Source organism: Neovison vison, chromosome 11, assembly GCF_020171115.1.
Source record: "Neovison vison isolate M4711 chromosome 11, ASM_NN_V1, whole genome shotgun sequence".
NCBI classification, from domain to species: Eukaryota; Metazoa; Chordata; class Mammalia; order Carnivora; family Mustelidae; genus Neogale; species Neogale vison.
In genome coordinates this window covers 28281854-28307189 of record NC_058101.1, presented here as the reverse complement: position 1 = coordinate 28307189, position 25336 = coordinate 28281854, and the positions used below count along the sequence as shown (strand labels likewise).

At 35.0% G+C, this 25336-nt stretch overlaps 1 protein-coding gene across 4 annotated transcripts in view; it reads right to left on the bottom strand.

The window, feature by feature from the left end:
* NFXL1 (nuclear transcription factor, X-box binding like 1) overlaps positions 1–25336 on the bottom strand; it is a 76501-nt gene that overhangs the window by 25350 nt on the left and 25815 nt on the right. For all 4 annotated transcript variants that reach the window (XM_044226124.1, XM_044226125.1, XM_044226126.1 and 1 more), the window contains 7 exons: positions 24796–24918; positions 21066–21156; positions 15951–16071; positions 15557–15716; positions 14374–14465; positions 5223–5244; positions 4432–4572 (listed from right to left, as the gene is read on the bottom strand). In XM_044226124.1, coding sequence (XP_044082059.1) covers positions 4432–4572; positions 5223–5244; positions 14374–14465; positions 15557–15716; positions 15951–16071; positions 21066–21156; positions 24796–24918 — 750 coding nt within the window. The remainder of the gene's footprint in view (positions 1–4431; positions 4573–5222; positions 5245–14373; positions 14466–15556; positions 15717–15950; positions 16072–21065; positions 21157–24795; positions 24919–25336) is intronic.

The following is a 25336-nucleotide window of genomic DNA, read 5'->3' as shown; positions in this document are numbered from 1 at the left end:
ATGGGATTAAAAAGAGAAAGTGTTCCAATTAGGAAACATTCTTCCATAAATAATTTCTATTTTTTATTTTTAAAAGTATATTAATTTATTCTATACTCTTCCAGCATCATACGCCAGAAATTAATTCACATGCTGGAAATGTGCAAAATGGCAGCGACCTCTGACCTAAGAAACTTAAATTTAATGGGGGGAGGTAAAGAACATAATAGAATGTCTCCATAAACACTCTGAAAAAAGATAAAGCAGGTTAAGAAGGAGTAAAAGAAACAATAAGAAGGAAGATCTATCTGATAAATTTCATGTTTGAACAGAATAAATACGGGAGAGAGCCATACGAATGTAGAGTCCCAGAGAAAAGAACACTAAGTGCAAAACCTCTGATATAGAACAAATGTGGAATATTCAAGAAATAACAAGAATAGAAGGAGAGGGGTGCCTGGGGGGCTCAGTGGGTTAAAGCCTCTGCCTTCAGCTCAGGTCATGATCCCAGGATCTTGGAATCAAGCCCCACATCAGACTCTGCTCCACAGGAAGCCTGCTTCCTCCTCTCTCTCTGCCTGCCCCTCTGCCTACCTGTGATCTCTGTCTGTCAAATAAATAAATAAAATCTTAAAAAAAAAAAAGAGTAGAGGCAAAAATGAGCACGAGTGATGAGTGCTAAGAGGCAGGAAAGGTAGTCAGAAGTTATATCATTATAAAACCTTACAGGCCCTCATAAGGTCATTTGGATTTTATCCTGAGAGTAACTGATGGGTATTGAGCCGGGAGATAACACGCCTTACTTTTTTTTTTTAACTTACATTTTTTAACTTACATTTGTAAATGATGAATCTAGCGGATGCAGTAAGATGAAACTGGGAGTAGAGAAGCTGGCTGGGAGAATAGTACAGACATCTCTAGGGAAGAGAAGATGGTGGCTTGGATGAGGAGGGTATGGTAGAGATTATAGGAAACAGTCAGACTCACGGATATACTTTGGAGATCAACCTGACGAGGTGTGTAGTGAGACAAGGACAATGAAGAAAGAAATCAAGAAATGTTCCTCCCTTTAATCTGCAGAACTGGCTAAAACTGGTAATACAACTTTCTGAAATTGGAAAGACTAGGAGAAATATAGGCAATGAGTCTCAAAATATGGAAATAAAGCCAAAGATGACACACACTGTCTGTTTCACTTGTTTTTTTCCTGGCTATGTGGTACGCCTGCAATAATCTTTCATTTAAATAACATGAAACAGAAGAACATACTGGGCTGGGAGTTAAGACAGGGGTACTACTACTTTCTTATTACTGCTTTCCTGTTACATGATCATGAACAAGTCACTTGATAACCTTCAGTTTCCTTATCTGCAAAAGAAGAATTATACTGATGATATGGGGCTCCTTCCTTCCAATTATGGAAAAAAAAAATCACTAAAGCTGTACTTGCTAAGCTACCTTCCTGGATCACTTCTAATGTCAAGTTCTATCTTCTAGAAGGAACTGTCTAACTCAGAAATACAGCAAGCCTGGCTGTCAAATATCTTACACAGTTCTCCTTTAAAAAAAAAAAAGAAAACAAATTTTAACCCAGGGAACAATATTGAGATAATCCACAATAATTCCCCAATCAGTCATATCAGCTTCTAAAATGAGTTTTTCCTGATTCATCAGACAGCTGGAAATCCAGGGAAGACAGCAATCCTCATTATAAGCAATGAGATGATGAGAAGGAAAGCAGAATTAACATTTGGGTTAGTATTACAAACTGTAAAATAAATCTTGGAAAGTAAAATTCTCTTTTTTCCCATCTTATTAACATATATTTGACTTTTTAAAATTTAAGGTGTTCAACATTTACATATTGTAATAAGACTGTCATTGTAGCAATAATTAGTATCTCTATCACATTACAGAATTATTCCTTGTTTTTAATGTCTGGAATAATTAAGTTCCAATCTCTCAGCGAGGCTGATGATTGTAACATAATTCCTTTTTTTTTTTTAAATAATGAAGCATCACACATTACACACATTGCCTTTAGCAGTAACTCTCAAACATTTTTGGGCATCACACATTTAGTGATTTGGCAATCGATAAAATATTGAGGTGAGACCTGAGAGTTTGCATTTCCAAGATTCCAGGTGATGCCCATCACGCAGACAACATCGTGTGGCGGGGTTTATCACATATATAATTATGTAAGAAATACATTGTCTGTGTAGTGATTATGTACCTATATTTTCTTTTTTTTTTAATTTTTGGTATAGACTTTTCCCAGAGAAAAGACCATCTTCATTATTTCTTCTTTTGTCACTCAAAAATATCTATGCCCAGGTTTCCTTGGGAAATACACACTTCATTTGCTATCGGCTTCCCACCTTTCCCCAATTAACCACTCTGTTCCACTCACTCCAGTGTATGAATTAGACAACAGGGATATATTTGTTGCTAATGGTAGCAATCAGAGCCCTGCCTTTACGAACAGCCTTGATTGGACTGGGATTTGTCCGGAAGGCCCGGGAGAGACCGGAACAGAGATAGCAAAAGAATTTTGATTCCAGTCAATTCAATAAACACTTTTAAATATGTGCTATGTTGTAGGCCCTGTGCTAGAATTCAAGGTAGAAACCGCATTAGTAATTCCAGAGCCATTTGGGTCAAAAGGGACATGCAAGGAGACCTTCTCCAATGGGTCTCAATTGAGATATTACAGTAAGGAATTTAAGGAGCTTATGAGTTATTTCATTTTTAATATATAAATTATAGCGACTATAAAGTTATCCCTCAAATAATATAATTTTCACTCTGTTGCACTGCATCAGCCTTCCCTGAGTGGGAGATAAAGACAGACTTGTAGCTAAATTAAGAACTGCACATAACTTATAACTCATATTTCACCACAGCAATTGCCCATGAAGCAATGCTGGGATAATCCAAGATAATTCCCCAATCAGTGTCAAATCAGCTCTTGAAGTGCGTTTTTTTTTTTCAACTCACTTAATGTTCTGGAAATCCAGAAGAGGAAAGCCATACAGCAGCTATACTCTCATTAGTTAAAGTGGTTCTGAATTATTACATTAGTATAAATTTTTATAATTCTAATATGTTTTTCATTTTATCATGAGTACATTTTTATTAGGGATCAAAGAATGGACTGATGAGGAGGTTATAAGCAATACATTGACATGTCTGCATAGAAGCAAGAATGATACTATGGAGGCTTAGGTTATCATGCTTTTCAATCACCAAATCAAAGACCAAAAAAAGAACAATGCAAGTGAAACTTTCAGTAACACACAATTCATAACTTAACCATTTGTAAATTTAATGTTATTTAACAAAACAAATCTTAAAATTTTTGTTTATTCCTCATTAAACACACTTGCTAGTAGTATTATGATACCCTAAAGAATGGAGGTTTACCAAAAAAAATTAAATATTTTTAAAATATACAATTTTTTATATAACAGAAGTTTATTTTTTATTCACACATCATGTCAAATGTAGCCTGGCAGGGGACTCTGGCAAATTAATCATTCTGGGACACAGGAGGATGAAGAGTTAGTTTTTAACTGTATCACATGGGACATAACAACACCCTCAATCACAGAAGTAGACAAAAAGTAGAGTGGTTAATGATAAATAAAGCTTTCCCTGACTATTCTTGGAGATGAAAAATATTTCAGGCTATATTTTCTCAGCCAGAACCTCTCATATGGCCTAGGAAATTCAGAATAAAAGACTATCTGTATCTCTGTTTTAATAGGAGTCTTTTCTATTTTATTGTTATTTAAAATAATTTTCTTGTTCTATGTTTCTGTTTTAATGTGATGAATTTAATGTTCAAAAATAAAATTAAATATCATTTAAAATTTGATTAGCTGTGTTTATTTTTCCTTGTAAAATGGCAATTTTGGAGATCTTTCAATGATTGGCTTCTCATCTGCTTGGTAAAATGCTTTTAGTGAATTTTACACACACATGCCCTACATCTGTGATGCTATTTACTTTATTTCCAATGAAAGATTAGGAATTTATTAAAATTGTGAACACAAATTATCACAGATGTTAGGTCTTAAAAAATTGCTGAGAACAAATGCTCCAGACTATATCCAGAAATATAAATGGACAGAAGTGGAAGTGATATTGCTACCTACTATCTAAATAGATAGATGATTTCTGTACTTTATCAAAAATCAAAGCCTATGCATTAACACAGTATAGTATGTTGAGAGAACATTAAAAGGCTGATTATCATGAGCTTGCACAAAGATAACTATACATCAAGCTGTTAAAGTTGGTTGTCTTAAGAGAGACAAGGTAGAAGGGATAAAGGCAAGAAGAAAGAAAAAAGTTCTAACAAAATAGAAAAATATTTACAGCATAATTATTCAAAAAAATATTTCAAGCATACTATAAGGACATATACATTCAGCCTAAGGATATTACCTTGTTTTTGCCAACGCAGGCATCAATTTCAGTTACTTTGTGGCATTCTTTCATACACGTATGATTCTGACAATCTAAGGTTCGTCCACATACTCTCTTACAAGAGTATGGTCCTACAGCATGGCATGGGAGTGGACTCACCTTAAAAAAAAAAAAGAATAAGGAGAAAAATATCAATACACACAAAACCTGGACCCATGTTTCTGAAATGACTCTGTTATCACTTGAGAATAAGTTTCATAAAGAACTAACACATTTTCATTAATAATAGTCATTTTCAAAATCAAAGTAATTTATCAAAAAATCCAAAAAATGAATGCCAACAAACAACACATTCTATTCCTAAAAGGGAAATTCAATATAACAATGCTATAGAGACCACATATACATAGGTTAAAAAAGCACAATATATTTTAAAAATCAGCAGATGGCGCCTGGGTGTCTCAGTGGGTTGCGCATCCGATTCTTGATTTCAGCTCAGGTCATGATTTCAGGATCTGGTGATCAAATTCCGGGTCAGGTCCCTGCTCAGTGGGGAATCTGCTTCTCTCCCTCCCACTCTGCCCCTTCCCCCACTGGCACGAAAGAGCTCTCACTCTCCAGCTCTAAAAGAAAGTATTTTAAAATTTTTAAATTAAAAAAAAAAATCTACAGATAAACTCTTATACTTTTTAAAGCACTAAAAAAACAAACAAACAAAAAAAAAACTTTGACTTTGTCATTTCTAACAATCCTCAATAGAAGAGGCACAGATTATAAGCTTCCCTTAAAAATTTGTGCCTATAACTCACCTCATGCTTCCCAAGACATTCTCTGCAAGAAAAAAATAAAACAAAAATGTTACAAATTCTTTAAAAAGATTATCTAAAGCAAAGGTGCTAAGTCTACTGGTTCTATTAAGAATAAAAAATAAACACATATGGAAATAATAAGTGATTACAGAAAAACTGCAGGATACAAAGTTAACATTCAAAAGCCATTTGCTCTTCTATATGCCAGCAATGAACAACTGAAATTTGAAATTTAAAACATACCACTTATATTAGCACAAAAAATACATACATGATCTATTTGAGCAAAACTACAAAACACTGATGAAGGAAATCAAAAGCAATCTAAATAAATGATGAGATATCCTCTGTTCACTGATAGGAAGGTGCAAATATTGTTGAAATGTTGCTTCTTTCCCAACTTGATCTAGATTCAACATAATTCTTTTTTTTTAATTTTTTTTATTTTTTTATTTTTTAAAAAGATTTTATTTATTTATTTATTTATTTAACAGAGAGAAATCACAAGTAGATGGAGAGGCATGCAGAGAGAGAGAGGGAAACAGGCTCCCTACTGAGCAGAGAGCCCGATGCGGGACTCGATCCCAGGACCCTGAGATCATGACCTGAGCCGAAGGCAGCGGCTTAACCCACTGAGCCACCCAGGCGCCCCTAGATTCAACATAATTCTAATCAAAATCCCAGCAAGTTATTAATAGAGGACACCAACAAACTGATTCTAAGTTCTATATGGAAAAACAAACAAACAAAAAAGAGAGCAATACAGTACTGAAAAACAACAGAGTATTAACACTACCCAACTTAAAGACATACTGAAAGCTACAGTGATTAAGACAGTATGGTACTGCTAACAGAATGGAACAGGACAGAAAGCCCAGAAACAGACCTACATAAATACAGTCGAATGATCTCTGACAAAGGAAAAAGGCAACCGAATAGACAAGTGATAGTCTTTCCAACAAATGGTTGGCAATGGAATAGACATCGCACAGAAAAAAATCCCAAAAGGCCTTACACCTTTCACAACAGTTACTCGAAAAGGATCACAGACCCAAATGTGAAGTGTGAAACTATAAACATAGGAGAAAATGTAGGTGAGTTGGATATAATGATTTTTTAGATTCAACACCAAAATCGTCATCTCCCAAAGAAAAATGGTTAAGAAGGACTTTATAAAACCAAAACATCTGCTTTGTGAAAAACACTTAAATGAAAGTGCTAAATGAAAACACATTTTAAATGAAAAGCCACAGACTGGCTGAAAGTATCTGGAAAACATGTATCTGGTAAAGGGCTTGTATCCAAAATGTAAAAACAGTTCTTAAAGCCCAATAGGAAAGCAAACAACCCAGTTAAAAAATGGTAAAGATTTAAAGACAGAACAGACACTTCACCTTCCAAAGATGACGTAGAGGCAGCAAATAAACATGTGAAAAGATGCTGAACGCCATGTGTCATTAGAAAACTGCCAATTAAAATGAGATGCCAGGGCGCCTGGGTGGCTCAGTGGGTTAAAGCCTCTGCCTTCAGCTCAGGTCATGGCCTCGGGGTCCTGGGATCAAGCCCGCATCGGGCTCTCTGCTCAGGGGGGAGCCTCCTCCCCCACCCCACCCCACCTGCCTGCCTCTCTGCCTACCTGTGATCTCTGTCTGTCAAATAAATAAAATCTTTAAAAATTAAAAAATAAATAAATAAAATGAGATGCCACTGCACATCTGTTAGAATGACTAAAACTCAAAACGTGGACAGTAGCATATGCTGGCAAGAATACAGGCCACCAGGCACTCTCACTGTGATGAGAATGCAACACGGTACAGCCACCTCGTTAGACGGTACAGCAGTATCTTACGATGTTAAACCAGGCTTACCATATGATGCAGCAAAATTTACACATAAATGTTTATAGCAGCTTTCTTCCTGTCAAAATTTGGAAGCAAGCAACATGTCCTTCAATAGGTAAATGGATAAACAAACTGTGGCACATTCATACTGTGGAATATTATTCAGCAGTAAAAATAAACGAGAGGAATTGACAGTGAATAATAAGACATAAAAAAGACACAGGAAATTCAAATGCATATTGCTACATGAAATACACTGAAAAGGCTACAAACTGTATGATTCCAACTATATGACATTCTAGAAAAGGCAACACTATAGAGATACGAAAAAGATAAACTTGAGGCTTGAGTGGCTTGAGGGAGAGGATGGTGAGGGATGAACAAGTGTAGCACAGAACATTTTTAGGGCAATGAAACTATTCTGTATGATACTTTGTAATAGTGAATAGTGGATACATGAGATCATGCAATTATCAACACTCATAGAACCATCCAACACAAAAAATAAACCCTAATGTAAACTATGGACTTCAGTTTATAATCTTATTATTCACTATCAGTTCCTCAATGACAAAAAAAAAAAAAAAAACCTGTACCACGTTAGTGTAAAATGTTAATAACAAGGGAAACTATGTGTAGCAGGATCATATAGGAACTCTGTACTTCCTGTGTAATTCTCCTATAAACCTGAAAAATCACCTATAAAAAGATAAAGTCTATTTTAAAAAACTAAAAAATAAACATTCCACTTCCCTTTCCAGGGACTGGTTTAGAAATTGTCTTGTGATCCTATTCTGGCCAATGAAAAGTAGAAGGAGTTTCGCTATAAGGCTTCTGGAAAAGGCTTCTCATTCTTTTTTTTTTTTTTTTAAAGATTTATTTTATTTATTTGACAGAGATCACAAGTCGGCAAGAGGCAGGCAGAGAGAGAGGAGGAAGCAGGCTCCCCACAGAGCAGAGAGCCCGATGTGGGGCTCGATCCCAGGACCCTAGGATCATGACCTGAGCTGAAGGCAGCAGCTTAATCCACTAAGCCACTCAGGCGCCCCAAGGCTTCTCATTCTTTTAAAAAAGATGATGATGGTAGAAAGGCATAAACAGTTTGTTTTTCTCTTTGGAAACTTCCTATCTGGGTGGGAAATTGATCAGAAAGCCAAAGAGCCTGAGGGCAAAGATGACACACTGAGGATAAAACAGACACCATCTGGGCCTTTGGTGATGCATCACTGCATTAACCAGCTTATCCAACCATGGAGCTGCTCTACCACCACACTGTTCAAGGCATAAACATTATTATGTTACTTTTTATTTAGGTTCTTTATAACCTGAAGCCAAAGGCACCATAAATGATATAGCACATATGTTCAGAATTCTTTTACAACGTGGACAAATTACCATTAATAGTCATGTTGTGTTTGAAAATGGTAGACAAGGGGGCACCTGGGTGGCTCAGTCATTTAGCATCTGCCTTGGGCTCAGGTCATGATCCCAGGGTCCTGGGATCAAGGTCATGATCTCAGGTCATGATCCCAGGGTCCTTGGGTGCTTGGCAGGAAGCCTGCTTCTCCCTCTCCTACTCTCCCTGCTTGTGTTCCCTCTCTCTCTGTGTCTCTCTGTCAAATAAATCAGGGACAAGAACATGTACATTCTCCCCAATGTTTCTAGCAGCAATGGCCACGGTCGCCAAACTGTGGAAAGAACCAAGATGCCCTCCAACGGACGAATGAATAAGGAAGATGTGGTCCATATACACTATGGAGTATTATGCCTCCATCAGAAAGGATGAATACCTAACTTTTGTAGCAACACGGACGGGACTGGAAGAGATTACGCTGAGTGAAATAAGTCAAGCAGAGAGTCAATTATCATATGGTTTCACTTATTTGTGGGGCATAACAAATAGCATGGAGGACAAGGGGAGATGGAGAGGAGAAGGGAGTGGAGGGAAATTGGAAGGGGAGGTGAACCATGAGAGACTATGGACTCTGAAAAACAATCTGAGGGATTTGAAGTGGCGGGGAGGGAGGGGGGAGGTTGGGGTACCAGGTGGTGGGTATTAGAGAGGGCATGGATTGCATGGAGCACTGGGTGTGGTGCAAAAACAATGAATACTGTTATGCTGAAAAGAAATTAAAAAAAAAAAAAAAAGAGACGGGGGAGGGTAAGGGAATACTGAAAAGGTGATTATTACATATATTTTTAAACACTTCTACTTTTTTCTGTAAGCATTTCTATTTACAACTATGAATTTGTACTTTTTTCTTTATGATAAAAAAGGTATTATGTATATAAACCCAAACATACATATATCTTGTATAAGTCATATATATCACTATATCAGCTAAATATATTGCATATACCATGCATATTAAAGAAAAAATAATGACATGTACATTCTACTGTAAGAAAGAAATTATACTTCCTGGATAGTTCATGTGACAAGCAATAATTTTAACATATACTTTATAATAATTTTATTATACACTAACTGAAAAAAATCATTGTATCAGAATTAGCGGAATTAGTAGAACTGAGATAAAACCCACATACCATGAAACTTATACTTTTTAAAAGTACAATTCAGTGATTTTTAGTGCATTTACAAGGTACTATAACCATGACCAGTATTGAGCATATTTTCAAAACCAACAGAGTAACCCTATAACTATTAGAAGTCACTCCGCAGCCCCTGATAAACACCAATCTACTTTCTGTCTCTACGGAAGAGACATTCTGAACATTTCACATAAATGAATCAAACATTAGGTGGTCTTTTATGCCTGGCTTCTTTCACTTAGAATACTGCTTTCAAGGTTCATCCATGTTATAGTATGTATCAGCAATTCATGCATTTTTATAGGTGAATGATACACATGGATACACCACATTTTGTTTATCCATTCGTCAGTCAACAGATATTTGTTTCCACGTTCTGGCTATTACTAATAATGCCCTTATTATTGTAATATTCATGTCCAGGTTTTTTTGTGAACACATATTTTCAATTCTCCCAGGTGTATACCTAAGAGTAAAGTTGCTAACTCCAAGTTTAGTTTCTTGAGAAACTACCAAACTGCTTTCCAAAGTAGCCGCACCATTTTACATTCCCATCAGCAAAGTTCGATGGTTCCAACTACTCCCTATCTTCACCAACACTTACGTCTTCTTTATTTTAGCCTTCCTAGTGAGTGAAAAATGACACCCTACTATGGTTTTGACTTGCATTTCCCTAACAATTACTTGAGCACCTTTTTTACATGTTTACCAGCCATTTGTAAGATCTTTTTCAGAGGAATGACTATTCAAAGATTTTGCTCATTTTTAAATTGGATTGTCTGTTTCTCAGTTTGAGAATACTTTATATATTCTGGATAATATCCTTACAGGATATATGAATTGCAAACTATCTCTCCCACTCTGTGGTTGTCTTTCCAATTTTTTTATTGTGTTCTTGTAACACAACTAAGAAACTGTGCTTGATAATGTCCTCTGAATTTTTTCTTTTGTTGCCTATGCTCTTTAGGTGTCATATATAACGAACCACTGCCTAACCCAGAACACAAAGAATTACACCTATATTTTCTTCTAAGAGTTTAATAGCTCTTACTTCTAGATCTTAGATCCATTTTGAGTTAACATGTATATATGTTGTGAAGTAGAGGTCCAAATTCATTTTTTTTCAACATGAATATCCATTCTCTTAGCACTATATGTTGACATAAAACATTCTCCCCCTGCACTGAATTGTTTTGATTGACACTCTTGTCAAAAATCAATTAACCATAGGGGCGCCTGTGAGGCTCAGTTGGGTGAGCGACTGCCTCCGGCTCAGGTCATGATCCCGGACTTCCAGGATCGAGTCCCGCATCGGGCTCCCAGCTCCTTGGGGAGTCTGCTTCTCCCTCTGACCTTCTCCTTTCTCATGCTCTCTCTCACTCATTCTCCCTCAAATAAATAAATAAAATCTTTAAAAAAAAAAAAAAAATCAATTGACCATAAAGATATGGGTTTCTTTCTGGACTCTCAATTCTATTCCATTGATCAGTATGTCTTTCCCAATACCAATACCACAGATTCTTGACTGCTATAGTTTTATAAGTTTAAAATCAGGAAGTGTGAGTCCTCTAACATTGGTTTTCACTTTCAGGACTGTTTTTAGCTATTCAGGGTCCTTTGCATTTCCATATGAATTTGGGGGAAAATTTCCACAAAAAAAGCCAGCTATGATTTTCACAAAAAATATGTTAAATTTATAGATCATTTTGGGTAGCAGTGACTTACTAATATTAAGTCTTCCCATCCACAAACATGGGATATATTTCTATTTATTAAATAACTGTCTTAGTAACCTTATCAAAAACTAATTAGAAATAAATTCCTACATTTATGGCCGTCGGACTCTCAATTCTATTCCCTTTTATCTATATGTCTATCTGTATGCCAATACCACAGACATTGGTCTTCTTTAATTTCTCTCAAAGATTTTTTATAGTTTTCAGTGTATAAAATCTCAGATTTCTTTTGTTAAATTTGTTGAATAAACAAAAGCAACTTGTTTATTAATGCTACTGGAAGTAGAACTGTTTTCTTAATTTCATTTTCAGATGCTTCATTGCTAGGGTAGAGAACTGAATTCTGTAGACTAATGTTTCATAGTTTTACCAAACTCAATTACTATCTCTAACAGCATGAATAAGAATTCCTTAGGATTTTTCATATACAAGATCATGTCATTTAAAAATACGAATAGCTTCCTTCTTTATTCCCAGTGTGAATGTATTTTTAATTTCTTTCTCTAGTCTAATTGCTTTAGCTAGCACCAATGTAAACATAAACAGAAGGGGCAAGGTCAGATATCCTAGTTTTGCTCCTGTTCTTGACAGGAAAGCTTTCAGTCTTTTACCATTAAGTATGATTAAGGGTTTTTCACTGATGCCCTTTATCAAGTTGAGGAAATTCGATTATCCAAGTTTGTTGAGTGTTTTTATCTAGAAAGTATGTAGGATTTTGTCAAATGTTTTCCTATACCTACTGATCATCCTTTATTCTTGTGATAAAATATTACTTTGATATTTTGATTTTCATATGTTGAATCAACCTCATATTTCTGGGATATATCCCACTTGGTCATGATGTACAATCCTTTTTACATGTTGCTGGATTCAGTCTGTTAGTATTTTGTTGAGAATTTTTGTATCTACATACAAAAGGGATACTGATCTACAGTTTTCTTGTGATGTCTTTTTCTGCTCTTAGTATAAAGGAAATACAAGCTTCATTGAATACGTCAGGAAGTGTCTTCACAGAGTGAAACACTGGTGTTAATTCCTTAAATATTTGGTAGAATTCACCAGTAAAGTCACTTGTCTTCGGCTTTTCTTTGTGGTAGGTTTTTGGTTACTAGTTTAATCTCTTTACCAGGTATGGGTTTATCCAGATTTTCTACTTTTTGAGTCAGTTTCAGAAGTTTCTGCATTTCTAAGAATCTGTCCCTTCCTCCATGTAAACTATAACCAAAAGAGGGTAGAAGTGGCTATACTAACATCAGAAAAAAACAGAGTTTAAGAAAAAAATTGTTTACCAGATACTACAAATATTTTTTAATAAAGACCTCCAAAAATTCTCTCTTCCCCACTAACATCTTTGTAAATATCTTGAATATCCTTATTTTACAAACAGAGAAGATATAGGACTTATTCATGGTAGTAGTTAGAAGGAACACTGGACTCAAGAGTTCTTACTCTAAAACACAATGTTTTAATATATGTACCCCCAAGAGAACTTTCAGCAGCACATTACAATTAAGTGCAAAGGAAAGACTTTTAAAATTAATTCTTTAAACTTCTGGTAAACATGACTTAGTAATTTCAGGCAGTTTTTCTAGCTTCATAAAATGTTTAATCCAACCTTGAGGAAAATAATTTTGATTAAATTAATTAATAAAATATTTAATCTATCCTTAAGAATTTTAGGAAGTAAGATGGGCATCTCTTTTAAATAATCCTCCTGTAAGACAGACAAAGGAATTCAAAGATAACTGACTACAATTATACAAACAACTGAAGTGCCTATGAACTCCCTCTCCACTAATCTATAGACTAAAATTACTGTTTGTAGATACAGCTCCCAACATTTTGCCTCCCAACCTGACTACATACATTCTACTTACACTGAAAAGAAAAATATGGAAGGACAAAATGGGAGTGAGAGCCTTTAAAAGGAAATTAGAAGGGCACCTGGGTGGCTCAGTCATTAAGTGTTTATCTCCAGCTCAGGTAATAATCCCAGGGTCCTAGGATTGAGGCTGTGAGCCCGCACTGGGCTCCCTACTCTGCGGGAAGCCTGCTTCTCCCTCTCCCGCTTCCCCTGCTTGTGTTCCCTCTCTTGCTGTTTCTCTATCAAATAAATAAATAAAATCTGTAAAAATAAACAAATAAATACAAATAAATAAGGAAATAAAAGGAAATAACAACTGTCTCTCTAAAACAATACCAAATATTGTTTGGAACCTTAATGGTAGACAACAGGCTGTTTTCTAATGTTACACTGGTTCCCAGAATTCTGTGCTTCTTTTACTCCTATATTCCATAACCTCTACTAAAGTATGAACCATTCCATGAGTCATATTACCCTAGAATTTGACTCCTTACAACCCAGTCCAGGCCATTTCCTGGGAACACTACATTCCAGAACACTACTTTCTTTGATTTTCAATGTTTCCTTGAAGTTTACCTTACTTGCAACCTGGTTTTCCTCTGTCCTCAAGGAGCTCATAGACTAGCATGGGAATCCATCAGGAAAACTAACAGATGATCTCTTGGATGAATTATTCTGAGTGTGAGTTGCTATGGAAACTCAGAAGGACATTAAACTCCAGCTGGGGCAAAGACTCAAAAAAAGATATCTAGAGGTTTTCAGGCAGTATGTAAAATGTACTTAGAAAAGAATGAGGCTGACGACAGAGACACTGGTTTATGGACTAGACCTGAAAAAAATGATGAACTGAACAAAGAAAAGGGGAGGAGGTAATTTAAGATATACCTTGAGGGACACCTGGGTGGCTCAGTGGGTTAAGCCTCTGCCTTCGGCTTAGGTCATGATCTCACGGTCGTAAGATCGAGCGCCAAATCAGGCTCTCTGCTCAGTGGGGAGCCTGCTTCCCTTCCTCTCCCTCTGCCTGCCTCTCTGCCTACTTGTGATCTCTCTCTCTGTGTCAATAAATAAATAAAATCTTAAAAAAAAAAAAAAAAGATATACCTTGAACTATGTCAAAAAAAATTTTTTTTAAGTTAAAATTCCAAAATACTTACGTAGGAATAGGAACTTGACACGGAGGACAAGGTAATGCAGTCTGAATAAATGCTGGCTCAGAAGGCTGTTCCCAAGGGCCTGCAGGCTGGTGCTACAAGTCAAATACATAAAAATTTAAAGGCAGAGGAATTAAATTATATGCCCAATGTAAGAATCTAAGAAAATAGTTCCACATACCCTCTGCTCAAGCAGGTTGAAATTTTTTTAAGTAACTAACAAATTGTGCTTACTGAAATATTTTATTCCATCTGTATTCTATCAGATTGCTTCCCTCCACACACATTTGATGTTAAAAATTAAGGCAGACTCCAGTTTTTAAATGGCAGAACAAAGACAATGTAGCTGCCTTTACTTTTTTTTTTTTTTAACAGATGGGAGTTGAGAAACTTTTTATTCTGAGTTAACCAATCCAATGCACCACAGTGGTAATTTATATAAATAAATTTACAAATTCATAATTTGTATTTTAAAGCATTTTCCCATTAAAAATTTTTAATTTTTTTTTTTTTATTAACACATAATATATTATGTGCCCCAGGAGTACAGGTCTACCCTCCTACAGCGCTGGTGAGAATGCAAGCTGGTGCAGCCACTCTGGAAAACAGTATGGCCATTCCTCAAAAAGTTGAAAATAGAGCTACCCTACAACCTAGCAATTGCACTACTGGGGTTTATCCTTTACTTATTAGCCAAAAGGCAAATGAGAAACAGAACTGTAAAATCTGACTTCCACCAGCAGAATGTAATCTCCATTATTTCTTCACTGTTGTTTCGCTAACAGGTAGGATAATGCTTAACACATAGTAAGGACTCAATAAATATTCACTGACTAAGTGAATGAATCTTTGAGGTAACCAGAAGATACCTATAATCCTGAACCACAATATACGAAGACTGCCAACCTCACGTGTATCAGAATTATAACATGACTATCACACAATTTTAGCAAACATCTGTTTATTGGCTTCTCACTTTTTCTATACCATGAGCTTCCTAAGACAAAAGAGCAAGTCTTATTTACCTTGTACCCCAGCTCCTATTACAGTGCTTAACACCCAGTAGGTACTCAACCATTGTTTGTTGAATGATAGGTACTCAACCATTGTTTGTTGAATGACTAAGTAAAAATGAAGAAAGTATGACCCACAGCAATGCACTACCTCTTAAAATATATTCCCTTACCCTGCCAGTTTGCTTTATTAATGCTTGATCATGACATGGAGCAGGACACAAGTGACCACATTTCTCCAAAACTTTTTGGCAAGGTTGATGACACGGAGGACAAGCGCCAAAGTGACAGCGATGTTTTTCTTGACTTGTATGATGGCAAGTTGGTGGTCGACTAAATCATAAAGTAAAATTTTTAAAATTACTTTTGATCATTGAACAATTATATCTAAAGTGCAATTATGTACTATTTACATTATCTTCTGTTTCCACACAGAACAAGAATACTGTAGATATTAGTATTTTAGAACATTAAAGCAGAATTTAAAGTACTAAGAATATTTAAAATCAATATAAACTTAAATTTATAAGACACCAGATATAAGTCTATGCAGAACCTCATACTAACCTGCATTGCTCTTTGCACTTGGGTGGTCTTGTGGTACGTTCCCGGCCACAGGGCACTGTCACCTTTGTATTGCCACAATTGCACTTCACGTCTACAGTTTCCGGGCAGGGATAACAACTGCCTAAAAAAAAGTTCTGAAACTTAAAAAGAAATGTCCTTAACTATTCGAATGATAATCAACAATAGAATCAATGAGTTTAGTATTCACACAATTGGATACTCCTCAATGAGAATAAAGAAACTACAATGTGAATGAACCTCACACACGAAACACTGAGCGAAGGAAGCCAAACACAAAGAGTGTGCAGTATATGAGTCCATTTACATACAACAAATGGGAAAAACTATACTGTTTGAAATCAGGATGATGGTTATGAAGGATACAAGGAGGGTGCTGGAAATACTAGTAATGTTCTGTTTAATCATCAGAGTTTTGGTTAGCCAGTTATGTTCAGGTTGTAAAAATTCACCAAGCTATACACTTATTATTATTTGCATTCTTTTCTATATCTACACTGATAATTCAATTAAAAAGTTATAGAATTTTCTTATTCTAAATAACAAATTTAACACATTAATCATTTAATCATCACTACACAAGCAAAACAGATTTATGTCTTAGAAAAACCTAACATCAATAATCTTCTTGGCTCATTTTCATGCATACTTCTACTTAAGTACATTATTTTAAATTCCCTAATAAGAGTAATTTCTCTCATTAGGGTATTAACAAGAACAGTCAACTTACTATTACTTATGCTTTATGAAGGACTAATTCTAAACTCTCATTTTAGGTTATAATTCCAAGTATTTCTCTTCTACATATTTCAAAAGGAAAAGTTATTTGGGTTTCAGTTTTTTACCTTTTGTTACAGGCTGGAAGGAATACACAAAAACAAAATAAAGAATTTTTTTTTAACAGGCTATAAAATTCTCCCAAAGCTCTGACATCATCTTCAGGTCTTTCTTCCCACTCCAGTGTTCCCATTAAATAAGGTTCCCCGCAGAAATGAAATAGCAAGAAGGGAATAAAATTCTTCAACTAAGGAGCAAGGATCGTAAAAGACTGCTGCCTACGTGTCAGAACCAAGCAAAACACTGAAGAGCAGTTAACCTGATAAGAAACAGACTAATGATGAAAAGTACCCTGGTTAAAGCCTCTTATAAAAGTTCCTAAAAGGACCAGAAGGACTTTTATTCAAATAGTGAACAAAGAATAAGGAAATGAGAGTAAAAAGCAACACAGAGAAAAAATATATATGTAATGTACAAGTCATCAAATTTATACTTCAGTGTTTTGATAAGTAAGGTACAACCCCATGAAGTCTTTTCTTGATGGTAATGCAAGCCAAGTTATCCACGTGATCAAATTTTATCTTTCAGAGTGACCAGGTGTCATATTTTCTGACAGTTAATAATGACCTTTAAGTATGAAGCATATCATTTTCCACACTTAACAATAATTTTCATTTACCTTCAGCAATTCAAAGAGGAACTTATCAAACATAACACCTTTCTGCCACTCTAAGCTAAAGCATCACTTTTCCTTTGTTGAAAACTAAATCTTGAGAAAAATAAGGGATAATTTCTTTAAAGCCTTCCTACTGACCAAAAGAATTACACACCCTGACAGATAAAGTACCTTCAATGATAGTTTTAAAATGAAAAAGCCGCATTCAGAATGCAACTCCAGTGACCAGTGGGTCGACTGCCAAAATGGGCACTCCTCCAGTAATTCCAGAACCGTTAACACAGATGACCTTGAACTTAAAAGAAGTGTAAGTCAAACTTCCATATGTTCACAGTGCAAACATGCAGTTCGCATCCTCTTCCTATGAGTTACGGTGTAACCCGGATCATGAAGGTGTCTCGAATGATGGAAAACAGTATGAGGTAATGGTTCTATGTATCCTATGGAACTGTGGATCAGATGGTAAAAGCTGCACAACACATCTTCTACATGCCTTCCATTAAGGTAAATTTTGTTAGGGGCTAATAAGCTCCTTTAAAAAAAAACAAAAAAAGAACCTGGATCTGATCAAATATTCCACTAATAATTTATAGGAAATATAGGAGAAGATGTCAAATAATACCACAGAGACATAATCTGTAAAATGCAGACCCTGTGCCTAAATAAAACAACCTCATTTCTTAAATAAGAGACAAGGAAAAAAGAAAAGGAGACTGAGGAAGAAATGAATAGATTTGTAGACTTTAGAGACATCAACCAATTGCAGTACGTCAATCTTACCAGGTTTTTGAGTCATACAAACTAAATTTAAAGATGAAGATATTTATGACACAAGATATTTGAACAGCAGATATTTGCTGATAGTAAGAAATATTTTAACTATTTTTTAGGTTAAGAATCCACCTTTTAGAAATGAACACTGAAGGATCTGAGGGATTTGCTTCAAAACAATACAAGAGTGCGATGTGCTTTGACACTCCTCCACCAAGTATGATGTGCGCTCTACCCTTTTGGCAGGTATTCCGTGGCAGGTTAAGGACGTTCCCTTCAATTTCTAATTAAATTTTCATCAAATATGAATGTTGAATTTCATCAACTGTTTTTAGACATTCACTAAAATAGTTTCACTTTTCCTTTAGACTATTAATGTGGTGAAACACATCATTAGATTTACTAAAGTTAAAATAATCACACATTATTGGAATAAACCTTACTTGACTAAGAAAGATTAAGGTTTTAAACAGCTAATACTATCATATTGGATAGCTGGATTTGAATAACAGAAACCTTAAATTTTTTACAAACATATTTATGAGTTAGACTAGCCTATAATTTTCTCTTTCCTTTCAGATAACAAGTTGGGACATGTTCCTTTTTTACATTTACTCTCAAATAGATTATGGAAAGACTGAACTTAACACACACACACACACAGACACACACACACACCTTAAATGCTAAAAATCATGTGTAAAAATCAACTAGGCCTGGTGTTTCCTTGGTGAGAGAATTCTAAACTACTGGATCCAATTTCTTTAATGGTAAATACAACTAGTTAGGTTTTCTAATTAAAGTCAAGGCCAGTGTTTTTATCAACAGTCAGCAAGGTCCTATACGTATTTTTCCTCCAGCAATCCTTTATCCCACCATCTCTTTGCCCTCCTTTCCTGTCATTCGTCCCCCTGAGCACGTACATCATTTAGTCCTCTTTGTAAATTCTTTCGAATGCTCCTGTCTCTAGGCCTTTGCAGTTTTTGCTTTCTTGCCCAAAACACCATTCCACCCCCTTCCACATGGCTTGTAATACCTTACTTTTTTTGGATTCCTCTCAAATGTCTTCTTTCTAGAGTCCTCTCCTGATCACACTAGAGTTCCTTTCTATAACTGTCACTACCTAATATTCCATATTACTTTGATTACTTATTTATACTCTAGCTGAAGGGAAGTAAAAAAAATAAGCTCCAAAAGAGCAGGCACTTTGTCAAAACTGTTCATTTATACATTCGCAATGCCTGATACTTAGTAGACACTCAAAAATACTTTTTAATTGAATTAATGACTAAATTTAGAATGTTAAATAAAATCTAATGAATCAATGATGTAATATGACTTTAAAAAAATAAAATTCTTTCACAATTTAAAGATACCAACAAATCAGAGAACAAATCAGGAAAAAGTCTATGGGATTAATTCGATCTGCCACTTTTCCTAACAGGGAGGCAATGTGATGGGATGGAAAGATCATTAAAGTTTGAGTTCACATCTGACCCTGCAACTAGTTCTACGACCTTTGGCCAATAGTCTCTTTGCCTGCCTCCTTACTGTACAAAGTAACAGTAGCACAATATACTTTTTGAACTTTTGAGAAGATTAAGAGATTAAGGGAGGTATCTGGCATCCACCTAATCCCAAAGGAAGCTAACAAAAACAGTACAGTTTGCGCTAGGTCATAAACCTGCTATCTAAGCTGCGGAGTCCAGACTTCAATCAGGACCTCTGACCCTAAAGTCTGGGCCTCCTCCACTGTTCTATACAATCAATATTCCTTTTCATATCAACCTACTCCAAATGGGTAAAGTTAACTCTGTTTTCTTTCTTTCTTTTTTTAATTTGTTTAAAATTTATTTATTTGAGAGAGAGAGCACAGGAGAGCAAGCAAGCAGGAGCAGAGCAAGGGCAGAGGGAGAAGCAGGCTCCCTGCTGAGCAAGGAGCTGCGGACTCAAAAGGCTCCAGCCCAGGACCCTGAAATCAGGACCTCACCTGAAGGCACACGGTTAACCGACTGAGCCACCCATGTGTCCTGTTAACTCAGTTTTCAATGTCTAATAACTTCAGCAACCCTGAGACCCTTTCAGGAGGTCTTAAAGGTCTCATGTGCATAGAGCAGTTTTACAGATGCCATGAGTCAAGGTGTATAGTAACAAATTGAATGCAGAAGCACACATGTGAATTTTGCCTATTCTCCATTAAGCTTGAGATTAAAGACAATTGCAGAAATGTAAAACAATACCATTCTTCTCACTACATTTATTCAGAAAAGTTATTTTTCACAAAAAATGTTACTGTATTAAGATGTAATGAGTTCATTATTGCTATTTTTAAATAAAACCATAAACATTATTACACTGTATTTTAACTTCAAATACAATAAATACCAATAGATAAAACCAGCATTTACAAAAAGTCATTGGTTACAAAAAGAATGTAAGAGAATCTTAAGACCAAAAAGGCTGAGAACCACTGGCTTAGGATACATCCATTCCCTTACTAGACTTAATTCCATATAAATGTCTAAAATTCAAAATAACACTAAAAAACCTAAGAACATATTAATTAACATAAAAATTGTGTGAGGGAGGTTAGGAAGAAGTAAGGAAACAACATGGTGTCATAAAAAGAACAAAATGTTTATATTCAGAAGGCCTGGGTTCAAATCTTAGCTGTAGTGCTTTACTAGGTATTTCTCAGAGAAAGTCACTGAAGTATCTTTAGCTTCAATCTCCTTGCCCATAAAATGGAGATACTGGTGACTGCCCTACCTCCTCAAGGTTGTTAAGAATCAGAAAATGAATGTAAAAACTTTATCAGTTATAAAGTACTGTATAAAAACAAACATTAAATTACAGCTATTGTTAAATTTTACCTCTGTGGCAGACAGATGGACATTTATGGTTTCTACATCCTAAAGTCCGTCCACAGTTTTGATCACAAGGTGGACAGTTTCCAGGGCAACACTGAAGGGAAAGCAATATATAAAGAACAGTCATTTGAAAACCACACATAATATGAATGTCATCACTAGTTATTCTCAGAATTCATGAAAAGCAAAAGATACTTCTTTTCACCATAAGAATAAAAGTATTCAAGAAGATTAACATTATTCTAAGTAGACAGACTGTACTAAGAACTTATAAATTTAAATAGACCACAAACTAATTTAATGAAATCAAGCTAAATTTCCTTGCCCTTTAATTATTCTGGGACTTAAAACAGTCCCATTAGATAATTTCATTCCTACGTATCTACGTAGAGATTGCCAATATTAACCAAAAGAATGGATTTGGTCAAATTCCATAGTCAATTCAGGCAAACAATTAAGTCTATCTTTTAAATTATTTAATGAAAATAAACCAATCTGTGATTCAGTGTATAGATTAGTTTGGTTTTCAAATTAGTTTATTTTCAAATTAGTTTATTAAATTAAATTAATATTAATTAAATTAAATTAAATCAAATTAGTTTATTTTCAAACCATGGCATCAAAGACTGACTAAAAGAGAGAAACAGAGAAAGGCTAATTGCTTCTAACTTTCTTTATCTTCTCACCTCCCTGTCTTCTAATCCATTTGTGCAGACCTCCCCCAATTTCATTCATGAACACACAGCAACTGCTTAAAGCCCATCTTGCCATCCTAACTCCTTCCTTGACCTCAGATATCCAAATGTTGAGGAAAAAATACAGACTACAATTGTCTTAAAGAAACATAGGACTGTAACCTACTTAAGAACAAGTTTCAAAGTATAAAAAATAGCTTAAAACAGAATACACACTATTGAAAAGCAACTAAAAGTCAAAATAGTTCACTCAATTAGGCTAATAGTTACCAAGTAATACTATGTACCTATCACTCTGCCAGTAACAATGGGAGGAAAGAATCTATGTGGTCCATGACTTGAATAAGCCTTTCAACATACTTCTGGGTTTTGACCATGATGGAGTAATAATGATCAGATTTACTCTGTTTTAAGCAACCAGAATATCAGAAAAAATATATGAAGCAACAGTTTTTAGACATTAGACATTTAGGCAGCACAGGACAACAATCTCTAAGAGAAACAAACAAGGTTAGTTCTATGATAGTACTTGCTTAGACTCAGGTTTCCAGGCTATAGCACAAGGAAGATCACAAGCAGAGTCTGGTGGTCTCACCAAGTTGAGCAGACAAAATTCATAATTCAGGGAGGTCAGTGTAGCTAGAATTTCTGGAGAAGTGGCAGCAGTACAGAGAAAGTTGTGGAGAACTCAGGAAAGGACCCCTTGAGTCCTCTGCTGAGTACTGGTCTTTAGATGATTAACAGCATACATGTAAATACATGTACATTTTGAATTCAATATATTGAATACATGTAAATAGTATACATGTATAATACCCAAATCTGAGAAAGAACCACTGGAAGGAGAAGTCACAACCATTTCTAAGAAATCAGTCAAGGCTAGGAATAATTTATGTTCCCTATGGACACAGTGGAACAATCTTCTAATACACAGGCTTTAAGTACTTAGAAGAATTATTGCCTCAGTAATGACACCAAATTAGCCCTGGATAAAAGGGTGGCCTCATTCTGCCTAATAAATTCAAGCCTCAACAGAACCAAATGATTTCTAAATAACTTGACTTAAACCCAGAATGAAGCTTAAAAATATTTAAAGGAATACAAACAAACCCCCAGCAGACAAAAATTTAAAGTTCATAATGTCTGGAAACTAATAAAAAATTACCAATCAGGAAAATATCATCCAAAAGGAGAAGAAAAACCAATCAACAGCAATAGACCCAAAAATGATAGATGACAGAATCAGTAGGCAAAGACATTAACATGAACATTATAAAAGTATAGCTCATCAATACATTCAAGAAGATAGAGGAAAGCATGAGCCTGCTAAGGACAAACATGGGAGATATAAAAAAGGCTCAGCTCCCAATTCTCAGAGATAAAAAAATTACTACATTCTGAGATGAAAAGACACAGGAAGGGATAAACATCAAATTAGATAATGTAGAAGAAAATTAGTGAACTGAAGACAAAGCTACATATAGGCTAAAATTAAATTTTAGAAATTAAAAGGACTAAATAATAAATGGTGCATCAGTAGGCTGTAGGGCTTCAAGCAACATGACACACACATCATTGGAGTCTCAGAAGGTGATGCATGGGGGAAAAATATTTGAAGAAACAAAGAATGAAAATTTCACAAATTTGATGAAAACTAAAAACAGATCCAGAGAAACTCAACAGAAACCAAGCTAAAGAAACAAGAAGAAAGCTACACAGGAGCACCACAAATAAACTGCTGAAAACCAACAGTATAGGGAAAAATCTCTAAAAGTAGCCAAAGAAAAAAGAGGCATTACATACAGTACAGAGGAACAAAGATAACCATCGCAAGCATACAGTTGGTTGGGAAAAAAAATGCAAGCTAAAGATAATGGAACAACATCTTTAAAGTATGGGGGAAATGTTGTCAAACTAGAATTCTACTACAGAAATATTTGTCACAATGGCTGAAGACAGTTCATTATAGTTGAAAGAAGTCATGACCAGCATTACAAAAAATATTAAAAGAAGTCCTTCCAAAAGAAAGAAAAAACAGAAACCCAAATCTCTGAAAAAGGATAACAAGCACTAAAAACAGTGAATTCCATGATAAATATATATGAGTACTTTTCTTACTTTTTCAAATTCTTTAAAAGATATCTATTAAAAGCAAAAGTAACTGAATGTATTTGGAGTTTATAAAATACATGGATATAAAATGTGTAAGAATCCAATAAAGGAGTTGAAATGAATCACTGAAAATCAATACTTGATCAAAGAGAAAACACAAAAGAGGGAAAAGGGACAAACAACACATGGGCAAATAGAAAATAAATAGCAAAATGACAGATTTAAATCCTACCATATTAAAGATCACATTAAATTTAAATGACTACACCCAAATTAAATGACAAAGATTGTCAACATTTGAGTGGAAGATATTATAAAATAGTATCTAAATGTGGTCTCTAAGAAGTCCACTTTAAATATGAGTTAAGAGTAAAAGAACAGAAAAAGATATCCATGTTAACATTAAACAAAACAGTATCACTGTACTTTAATAGATTTAAGAACAAGAAACCCTTACCAGAAATCGAGGTATAATTCATAATGATAAACGGAACTCACAAAAACTACAAATTTACAGATTCAATAAAATACTCCAGTCCAACTTATATGGAACCAAGTGTCTATAAATAAGATTTGAACACTAGGAAGGTAAGCCTCTACCACCAAATGAACTCTAACACTCTACCACTCTCTTACGCCCCACCACCACCATGATGTTTTAAAATCCATGGAAAAGAAACAGCCCGAGAACCAAGTTAAAACGTTTATGCCCAGGACCAAAAAGACACCCTGCCCTTTGAAAACCTTAGTAAAGATCTCCCACTAATATAAACAAGATTAATCTAGAATATTTACTAGTATTCCATATGGAAAACAAAGAACATGCTTTAACATCTGAAGAACAAATCATGATGGCGCTTATCACAGGCTCAAAAAGTACAAATTCAAGACAATTTAAATCAGTTTCCCAGGCTTACTCCACATACCTTTCTCCTACACTGATGCTTCTGACAGTCCCGCATCTTAACACACTTAGTCTCACAAATATAAGGCTTATGACATGGCATTCGTTTTGTATGTTTCCCACAGCGACAATGCTTTTCTACTTCCTGGAAGAATCAAATGAATGCTATTAAAACTAACTTCTGTTGACATTTTTCCTCCATTTTGCAATCTCTGTAATTAGTGAAGAATAAAGAAGGAAAGTTTAAAACGTCTTTCGTATAAAAAACTTTACCAAAAATAAAGCCAATTTCCTAAGACATTTGTTTGTATCTTACTTTACAAAGACTTCATGGAATTTCTATTATTAAATTTAGTAAAATTGGATATTAAATAGCAAAACAATAACACACATTAAAATAACATCTAGTTACGCCATACCATCCGCACATCTTATTTCAGTAAAACAAAAGAATTGGATTATTTAGTAGCATGGTCAAAACCAAAATGACATATATAACTTCAACATCTCACTTCTAAGCATTTATTTCTTTCCATCATCACTAAGCTGAATTATCATTGCTT